The 10,699-nt window shown below is 43.7% G+C and overlaps 1 protein-coding gene across 1 annotated transcript; it reads right to left on the reverse strand.

The window, feature by feature from the left end:
• Positions 1-5,994: 5,994 nt before the first annotated feature.
• Positions 5,995-10,169, reverse strand: CYTL1 (cytokine like 1). Its single transcript, XM_007190964.3, has 4 exons — positions 9,985-10,169; positions 8,149-8,193; positions 7,878-8,006; positions 5,995-6,644 (listed from the first exon to the last, which is right to left on the reverse strand). Exons 1-4 carry the CDS (start codon positions 10,132-10,134, stop codon positions 6,561-6,563), a joined length of 408 nt encoding a protein of 135 aa, XP_007191026.1. The 5' UTR covers positions 10,135-10,169; the 3' UTR covers positions 5,995-6,560.
• Positions 10,170-10,699: the final 530 nt, after the last annotated feature.

A 10,699-nucleotide genomic window follows, 5' to 3' on the forward strand; every position in this document is an offset into this window, starting at 1 on the left:
CACCCACATTGGGGAGGGCAATCTCTTTACTCAGTCCATTAACTCAAATGTTAATCTCTTCTGGAAACATCCTCACAGACACAACTAGGATAATGTTTAATTTAATCCAGTATTCTGCACACTCTGGCCCAGTGAAGTTGACACATAAAATGCTTTGGAGGCAGAAAATACAGGACTTGCTTCTTAGTTGCAAAGGTGGGAGAAAGGTGAGGAAAAAAAAATCAGGGGACACAAGCCCACGTTTTTCATGGAAGCAAATTGTGAATGATGGGGCAATTTTACTGAGACAGGAAAGGCCAATGGGCAAGAAAAGCAAGAGTTACCTTTAGAGCAGTCAATTCTGAGATACTCGTGGTGACTCTAAGAGAAAATGCAATAACAAGGTAGTTGGAAAATTAGCTTAAGTCTCCTCGGAAAGTCTGAGTAGGAGGTGTGAATTTGGGAGTTGTTTCACTAGGTGGGTTAAATCAGTTGAAGAAAGAACATGGGCTCTAACAATTAACAAGCACATGAGAAAAAGAAAAAAAACCTTCTGATGGCGAAGCCTCAGGGGAGAAGGATCAGTGATTGTCAGAATCTCACTTGGGACAAAAAGTGCTAATGGTGAGTGAAGATAAGGGGACAGAGTTCTCACCTTGGTCTACAAAGCCCTTATTTAGCATCACCAGCATCAGTCTCTGCAAAGCATCCTATTACAGTACCTCACCATTAGCTCCATCCTCCACCAGAGAAAGGAGTCCTGGGAAAAGGGTGGATGTCATGTTCTGAGAAGGTTCTGAACTAATGTTGAGGTGGTAAAGAGCAAATGGTGAAGTCAAGAGATGCAAAGAAGATGGGGTTGACCAGTTGGCTATGGAGAAAGAAGGAGAAGGAGCCCAGGCTGGTACCCAAATGTCTGGCTTGGCAATGGGCTGGTTCACAGGGGAGGAGCCATGTCCTCATTTTGTTATTTTTGAAATCCAAAGCAGAGGGACCCCTTCAGGAATTGACAACTTCCAACTACTGGGTCCCAGTCTTTCTGCCTAGAAAAGGATTCTCCTTTATGTGACCCTGGTTATTACACAACTGGGGTCAGGACAGACACCCTCTGCCTGAGTGTCCCTGCCAGGCCTCACCATGATCCACACTGGTTACATTCTTTTTTTTTTTTTAAATAAATTTATTCATTTATTTATTTATTTATGTTTGGCTACGTTAGGTCTTTGCTGCTCCGCGCGGGCTTTCTCTAGTTTCAGTGAGTGGGGGTTACTCTTCGTTGCGGCACGCGGGCTTCTCATTGCGGTGGCTTCTCTTTTTGCAGAGCACGGGCTCTAGGCACATGGGCTTCAGTAGTTGTGGTGCATGGGCTCAGTAGGTGTGGCTCGCAGGCTCTAGAGCGCAGGCTCTGTAGTTGTGGCGCACGGGCTTATTTGCTCCACGGCATGTGGGATCTTCCCGCACCAGGGGTTGAACTCATGTCCCCTGCATTGGCAGGCGGATTCTTAACCACTGCGCCACCAGGGAAGTCCCGCACTGGTTACATTCTGACCCCACTACATTCTCAGCTCCACTTCCTGACTTCCCAACCACGCACCATTCACCTCCATGAGAGTCTCCGTGCCTTTGGCTCTGCTCTATCTTCTTCCTCCACTCCTTTCCATCTTAACAAGTTCCCAGTCATACAAGTCAACAGTTTCAACTCAACAAGTCTTGAAAAGACCTTGTTTAAATTCTGAATCCTCTAAGAAATCTTTCGGTCCCATCTCAGGGAGTATTATTTGCTCTGTCCTCTGCCGTCTCCTTGATTTTGCATATGTCTTCTCCGCTAACTTAAAAGGAAGAATTCTTTACTTTGCATCTCAGTTATTTGCTGAGTTCATGATAAGCACTCAGTCAATATGGAAGAAATGAGCAAACAAAGAAATGCCTGAAGTGTGTAAATTAGTCCTTGTCTTCACTGGTTTACTTTGCTACCGAGAAATAGCAAAGACTTAGCAGAGCCGTGAAATGGACACTTCTAGTGCTTGTCTGTTTATCTGGAATCCCTTTGCCACTATTTATCAGCTGTCTGGGGAAATCACTTAACCTTTGAACCTGAGTGTGTTTCCTGCACTGTAAATCGGGGTTGAGAACACCCACCCAGAAGCAGCATCATTGTGAAGGTTCAGCGGGCTAGTGTGTGCTATGTGCCTGGCACACATGTTTAGCACCTGGCAGGAAGTGGTAGATGGTGGTGATGGTGGTAACAAAGGGTTAGTTTGTTGCATAATTTTCCTTTGTGATGGGATTATCCCTTGGAAGAGTGATTGTTGTGTGTTGAATTTTGTCTCCCAAAAAGATATGTTGAAGTCCTAACCCCTCATATCAATGAATGAGACCTTATTTGAAAATAACATCTTTGCAGATGTTATCAAATTAAGATGAGGTCATACTTCATCTGGGTGGGCCCTTAACCAATAACAGGTATCCTTATAAGAAGAGAAAAATTTTGTTTCTTTTTTTTTTTTTCAGCTTTATTGGGGTATAATTTTCAGATAAAATTGTATATATTTTAAATATACATGTGATGATTCGATGTAAGTTACACTTTGTGAAATGACTCCCACAATCCAGTTAATTATCACATCCATCACTTTCCATAGTTACTTCTTGTGCATGTGTGTGGCGAGAATGCTTAAAATTACCAAATCTCTTAACAAATTTCAAGTGCACTGCACAGTATTATTAACTACAGTCACCATGCTGTATGTTAATAAGCTAGTTAGTAAGCTAGTAAGCTAGTTAGTAAGTTAGTAAGCTCCTCAGAGCTTATTCATCTTGTAACTGAAGGTTTCTACCCTTTGACCAGCATCTCCCCATCTTTCCCACGTCCCAGTGCCTGGTAACTACCATTCCACTCTGTTTTTATGAGTTCAACCTTTTTTTTTCAGGTTATACATATAAGCACAATCCTACTGTACTTGTCTTTGGCTAATTTCACTGAGCATGATGCCCTCTAGTTTCATTCATATTGTTGTAAATGGCAGGATTTCCTTGTTTCTCACGGCTGAGTAATATTCCATTTTATATATATCTATATAATTCTTCTTTATTCATTCATCTATGAATGGGCATTTAGGTTGTTTCCATATCTTGGCTATTGTGAATAATGCTGAAGTGAACATGGGGGTCCAGATACCTCTTCGAGATACTGATTTTATTTCTTTAAGATATATACACAGAAGTAGGATTGCTGGATAATATGTAGGTTTTTTGGGGGGGCTGCATTGGGTCTTTGTTGCTGTGCACAGGCTTTCTCTAGTTGTGGCACGTGGGCTTTCACTGCAGTGGCTTTTCTTGTTGTGGAGCACACATCTAGGCATGCAGGCTTCAGTAGTTGCTGCGTGTGGGCTCAGTAGTTGTGGCACACGGGCTTAGTTGCTCCGCAGCATGTGGAATCTTCCCGGACCAGAGAAGTCCCGGTAGTTCTATTTTTAATTTTTTGAAGACCCTCCATACTGTTTTCCATAATAGCTGTACCAGTTTACACTCCCACCTACAGTGTACAAGGATTCCCTTTTCTCCACATCTTCGCAAAACTTATCTGTTGTCTTTTTTATAAAACCCATCCTAACAGGTATGAGGTGATTTTTCATGGTGGTTTTGATTTGCATTTCCCTGATGGTTAGTGATATTGAGCACATTTTCATGTACTTGTTGTCCATTTGTATGTCTTCTTTGGTAAAACATCTATTCAGGTCCTTTGCCCATTTTAAAATCAGATTTGGGATTTTTTGCTATAAGTTGTAAAAATTTCTTATGTACTTTGGATATTAACCCCTTATCAGATACATGGTGCAAATATTTTCTCACATTCTGTAAGTTGCCTTTTTTTTTTCATGGTTTCCTTTGCTGTGCAGAAGCTTTTAAGTTTGATGTAGTCCCACTTGTTTACTTTTGCTTTTGTTGCCTGTGCTTTAAATGTCATATCCAAAAAATCATTGCTGGGACTTCCCTGGCAGTCCGGTGGTTAGGACTCCGTGCTTCCACTGCAGGGGCCCAGATTCAATCCCTGGTTGGGGAACTAAGATACCACGTGACACATGGCACAGCCCAAAAAATAAAAATAAATAAAATTAACCATCCTAAAAAAATATTTAAAACAAACAAAATCATTGCTAAGACCAATGTTAGGGAGATTTTTTTCCCTGTGTTTTCTTCTAGTAGCTGTATGATTTCAAGTCTTACATTTAAGTCTTTAATCCATTTTTGTGAGTGGTGTAAGACAGAGGTCTAGTTTCTTTTGCGTGTGCATACCAATTTTCCCAGCACCACTGATTGAAAAGACTATCCTTTCCCTATTGTGTGTTCTTGGTGTCCGTGTCAAAGTTATGCACGAGTATATATCTGGGTTCTCCTTTTATATCTGGGCTCTCCGTTCTCTTCCACTGTTCTATGTGTTCTGATCCATGTGCCAGTACCATCTTGTTTTGACTATAGCTTTTAGTATAATTTGAAATGATGTGATACTTTGAGCTTTGTTCTTTGTCAAGATTGTTTTGGCTATTTGGGGTCTTTTGTGGTTCCATGTGAATTTTAGGATTGCTTTTTTCTGTTTCTGTGAAAAATGCTGGGGGAATTTGATAGGGATTAAGTTGAATCTGCAGATCACTTTGGGCAGTATGGACAATACTTTTATTTTAATGGTATTAATTCTTCTAATCCATGAAAAGGGGATAGCTTTCCATTTATTTGTGTCTTCCTCATTTTCTTTCATCAATGTCTTATAGTTTTCAGTGGAGGTCTTTTACCTCCTTGGTTAAATAAATTCCTATGCATTTTATACTTTTTGATACTATTGTAAATGGGATTTTTTCTTAATTTCTCTTTCTGAAAGTTTGCTGTTAGTGTATAGAAATGCAACTGATTTTTGTATATTGATTTTCTCTCCTGCAACTTTACTTAATTCTAACAGGTTTTCTTTGGTGGAGTGTTTAACATTTTCTATATTTAAGATCATGTCATCTGCAAACAGAGATAATTTACTTCAAGAAGAGGGAATTTTGGACACAGGGATACAGACACCAGGTAAATACCGTGTGTTGATGGGGACAGAGATTGAATCGATGTGTCTATAGCCAAGGAATGACAAGGATTACCGGTAACCACCAGAAGCTAGGAAGAGGCAAGGAAGGATCCTCTATCTTAAAGCCTTCAGGGAGAGGATGACCCTGCCAACACTTAGATTTCAGAACTTCTAACCTCTAGAACTATGAGGCAATAAATTTCTCTTACTTTAAGCCCCAGTTTGTGGTACCCTGTTATGGCGCCCTAGGAAACGAGTACTGTGATGCTCTGGTCTTGTGCTTCTAAACGTAAAATCATAAGCTACTAAATCATTCTCATAAATCATCTAAGTCAAAGACACCTAAGATCAGGGAGGGAAAGTATGGCCCACGTGTACAGAAGGGAGTAAAGGAAACAAAAAGACCACAGTGTAGCATGTGAACTTTTAAAAAATCAATATTTGAAATCTTTTTCAACAATCCAGTTACTTAACTGAGATGTTACTGCTGTGTTCATGAATTAATTAAACAAGCATGCTTCACCTGCAGAGGACCAGTGTGGGACACAGGGGAGAGTGTGGGCTTTGGAGCTCTTTGAGTTCAATCCAGCCTCCCCACTTACCAGCTGGTGACCTTGGTCAAGTTACCTAATCTACATGAGCCTCAGCCTCTTACGATGCCCGTCTCTAGGTTTGTTATGATGACTCAGTGAACTGATGTTTATGATGTGTCAGGTACTACACTGCCATGGGTACGATGCAGGATACAGTCTGTCCCCAAACATAAATTAGAGAATCTTCCAATGCTTTAAAGACAGACATTCACACAGGTGGTTTGAAGCAGACCCAGAAACATCTGTGCTCGATGGAAAGAGGGAGAAAGACATATCTTGCTAAAAGCAGCAACTTGCAGAAAGAGCATGAGATAGACACCCTGACACCCACCTTGGACAAATACAGCAGGACACGTGTTTCTCACTGTAATGATAGTCTTTATTTGATTTTCATCACCTTTCAATGAAAGAGTGGTTCCCATCAGCACTGTGTAATTATGAGCCTCGCAAATACATCTTATAGATAATGAAATTTCCTTAAAAATGAAGGATAAGTGTAAGGAAAATTTGTAGAGAGAGAAAGTATAAAATAGAAGCTTGGTTAAATGTAAGCAGGTTTTTATCAAGAAAGAAAAATGGTACCACTACGTTAAAGTGGTATTGCAAACATACTATTTTGCTTGTTCTCAAGCTAGTTGTTCATAAAAAAGAAGCTGGTTTGCCCTTTTCTTCTTAGTGATCAAATCAACAAGCTTGTGTACCTAACCATGCTGGTAAGACAAAACCAAGGGGAAGGAGAAGCAAGGCTTTTAACTGTGTTAAAAATCGGTTCTAGGGTAGGAGCACAAGCCTTGCTTTCCAAAAGGTGGAGAGACACATGACAGTTTCAGGGAGACCTGTGGGGGCCATGACTTTAGCCCATTGTGTCTGGGCAGCTGACATAACTTCAGTCCCCCTGGGGTCTCTCTCTGGTCTGAGCTGCCTTAGCTCTGATGATCTGGCAGGACCGTGGTCACTAGGATTGGGTATTCCAAGGCATTGCAGTCATCTGACAGGAACACCAAATCCTGGAAAAGATGTACAATGAGCAGGAATGTCACTGAAGGTGGTCACAGAGCCCATGCACAACTATAGGACTCCTGGTTATCCTCAAAGACTGTTCAGTTTTTCCCCTTTGTGTGAAAATTTCCCAACCTTCATTCCCCCAAGGAAAGCTGGTTACGTCTTTCTTCACCTTCCCATTGAATCTCATATAGTCTTTTATTATTGAATTCAGTTGTACGTTGGTTGACCAGATGGATCGATGGATAGATGGGCAAGGGAGTGAATAAATGAATAAATCTCAATTACTGAGCAACAACTCTGGGCCAGACATCAGGGATACCATGAGTAACAGCACCAGGTCTCACCTTCAAACACTTTAGAGTCAATAGCAGCACTTTTCAGACTATATTATGTCTTCTTCTTGTCTCCCCTCCACGACCAAGGAGAGAGGGGAATGAGGAGGGAAATGGGTGTGGGACAAAATGCTTGTCTCATCTTTGATGCATAGTAACAAAAAAAATCTTAATAAAACTTAAAGCTAAAAAACTTAATAGCTAATTATTAGTTTCCTGGGCCAGGCCTGATGTTTGGTATTCTATGTTTAGTCACCTTGATAGAGATCTTGGGACCAAGGGAGTTACTACAGCGCCCAGCACACACAGGGTCAGGGTGTAAGTAGTATTATCCTCCCAATGATCTCCTGACATGGGTATTATTCACGAATGAGGAAACTGTGGCTCAGAGAGTGGAGGGGACACTGGCATTTAGGAAGCAGGGAGGTGAAGACCGGGGCTCAGGTCTGCCTGATGCTGAAGCCTGTGCCCCTAGGACCACACAACTCTGCTTTCTACATCTTAACCAGTGCTGATTCTCTGCTTTTCCAGTCTCCCTCCCTTCTGCTGCCAGATTCCTCCCAACACAGAGCACACCCGAAGCCCCTCCCCCAGGAAGTCTCCCCTGACCTCAGGGCTCTAGGAATTCTCGGAATTCCACAGTCCTCTACCCCCAATCCCTGCCCCATTTGACTTGCAGCCTGTGGTCTTGGGTGTTGGAGATGGAGCTGGAGGATGTGAGGAGCATTGTCCTGAGTCCCCCAGCACTTAGCAAGAGCTATAGGGTTGAGGAAGGGCTTTGTGAACTGGAAGCACCCCATAAACTTTTCTCTTCCTCCTCCTCATCCCCCTCTTCTCCTAACCCTTCTCTTAAATTCTTGGCTGATGGCAAGTAGAAAAAGAACGTTCAATGGCGTCACTTACCCTCCTGCAGAACGAGTTCATGATGGTGTACAGTTTCCGCACTTTGTCCTTCAAGGCATCTACCTGGGCCACCTTCCAACACTGGGGCGATGCCACAAAGTCCCGCAGCTTAGCCAGCACACAGTAATTCTGTGAATGGACAACAGGGACGGGTCTCGTGGGAGAAGTCAGTAGCCAGAGACGCGGGAGCTGGGGACTCCTGGTCCTTCTGCACAGAGTCTCTCCCCACTCCCACTCCAAGCCCTCCCGCAGTCAGGCAGACCCCTCTTACGTGTATATCCAGGTACAACCTGGGCAGGTATCTCACACACAGCTCCTGCAGAAAGGGAAACGGGTTTCTGTGTTGCCCACAGGGACACACCCTCAGCCTGGCCACAGAAAGCTCTCTGCCAGCCTCCCCAAAACCAGAGCAGCCCCAGATCCCTGGGACCTCCCTTGATGCTGCCATGTACAATACTTTCTTGTACCATATGCCACATTCCCCCAAAGTAAACTGCTCTTCTAGAATTCGACTTTTAGAATGCAACCATTATATCATTGACTATGAGCTAGGGAACTGTTTTATATATATAAATATATATATACATACACACACATATACATACATATATATATAGAGAGAGAGAGACATACATATAAATATGTGTGTCTATATATGTATATATATTAAAACAGTTCTATAACTGTAATCTAGACATAGTAATATATATAGTATATACTTTAGTAATATAAAACAGTATATATATGTACACTTTTATATTACTATATTTCACTTTTGCTTCTGTGCTGGCCTGAAGGCCAGAAGACCCAGATTCTGGTCCCTCCCGACCAGTAATTCCCTGTGTGACATGGGGTAGGTCTCCTTCTTCTTTGTGACTCAGTTTCCCAGTTGTGAGATTAGAGAGTTAGAACACATAACCTCCACTTCCTTCCAGCTCTGAGCCTCTGCATTTTTTTAAGCTTTAAAATCATATATTTTTAAAAGATGATTGCTCTACATATTTAATAGCAAGGAATTTGTGGATACATTGGGGCGCAACAATACAACCAAATGTTGTTACAAAGAAATATTAATCTATTTGACAGCGTCACTAAAAAGTAAATTGCAGAACTGCTGTGTTGTTTGATCCAATTTGTCTACACACTTGGATAACTTATGTACAGACCCAGAGCTGAAATCCTATCCTCTGAATGTGATGGCAGCAGGTCACCTCTAGGTGGTAGGATTGCAGTAATATTTATTTTCTTCTTTGTCTTTTGTGCCTTTTCCAACCATTTTCAAAGTATATGACTTTCATAAGTTGAAGAAAATACACATCATTTAACTTTCAAAAAGAAAATACAAAGGAGGTGTTAGGGTATCGTTAAGCCCCACATCTGAGAACAGTGCACTGTTCTCGTCCAGAACACTGGACGAGAAGTCAGGAGGCCGGATTCTAGTTCTGGGTGGCCCCTGTGGGACTGCTGGCTCCGAGCCCCTGGGTCTTCCTCTTAACACAGTGTTGAGAACAGCGCTGACATCCTGGGTTGTCCTCTGTGCAGGCTGTGTCTGCATCCAAGTCTTCAACCCTCCAGCTGCCCGAAGAAGCCGGTGAGGGGCTCAGCCATCCCCTCTCACAGCTGAGGATGCTGAGATTCAGGGCTGAGTAATTTGCTCAGGGTCCTACAGCAGGTTAGGGGTGGGGCTGATTCTGGGAGTCGCCCCCTTAGCTCCTGCTGGCTAGTGGAGAGAATAAAAAAGCTGAACTCTTCGGTCCTTCTTAAGTTGGAGCTCTAAACTCTATGGGAGCTTCTCTTCTCCTCTTCCCTTCTCTTCTCTTCTCTTCTCTCTCTTTCTCTCTCTCTTTTTACATTTTAAAACAGATCCTCTGATATTTGCTAGCTAGTTATAAACAAAAATTGAGATGTCTTTGATTATATTTTCTTTGTATTTAAAAGGAAGTGCAAACCATCGGGATTTAATAGGCTGGGAATAAAACACAAATACTCTTGAAATTAACATTGACCAGAAAAGAAAAATAGCGCTTTTTCCCTGGTCCAAAGGCAAGTTTTTGAGAACTGGGTCTGCATGGACCTCCCAGTCCTCAGGGGGGCCGAGGGCACTCACCGAAGGCTCCGTGGCCTGCAGGCTCTGGAAGTCAGCGGTGATCTCCCGGCTCAGGGCCAGCATCCTGGAGTAGCAGGTCGGGGGAACCGGCTGAGCGGTGGGGGGGCCGGCCAATAGCAGCAGCAGCAGGGGAAGCAGCTGGGGGGTCATGGTGCAAAGGCGGCCTGACTGCAGCCCGAGGCCAGCCGCCCCTTTAAGCAGAGGCTTGCGGGTGGTCCTCCACGCCTCCGTTTCCGGTGGTGCCCAGCCAAGGCCAAGAGCACGCCCACCTGGCCTGGGGACACTGGAGCCTTTCAGACCTAAAGGTCCCCCTTGTTGAGAGGAGGTGCTTCCTGGCAGGGGCGGGGAGGGGGAGATGCCAGAACAGGGTCTGCCTCTCACACAACTTGCAATAGAACTTGCTCTCTTGGCAGGGGCTCTTCCTGAAGTGGCAGGATTGGCAGATGAGGGGGGCAGAGGACAGGAGGGAGACAGGATGGATGGTGGTTCAGTCAGAGGGGCGGGAGTGGGCAGTCAGCCCCTTCAGTTAGAATGGGGACCGTTTGGTAAAACTGTCTGATCTCTTGGAGCAGAACTGGGGGAGGGAAAGGGACCAGAAGTGATGGATTGAGAACCAGTGATCCGGGGATTGGGGGTCAGGCAGCCTGGGTATCACCATCCACCCACCACTGACTGGCCAGGGGAACCTTGGGCAGTCCCTTGCCTTCTGAGCAGC

This window comes from Balaenoptera acutorostrata, chromosome 5, assembly GCF_949987535.1.
Source record: "Balaenoptera acutorostrata chromosome 5, mBalAcu1.1, whole genome shotgun sequence".
NCBI classification, from domain to species: Eukaryota; Metazoa; Chordata; class Mammalia; order Artiodactyla; family Balaenopteridae; genus Balaenoptera; species Balaenoptera acutorostrata.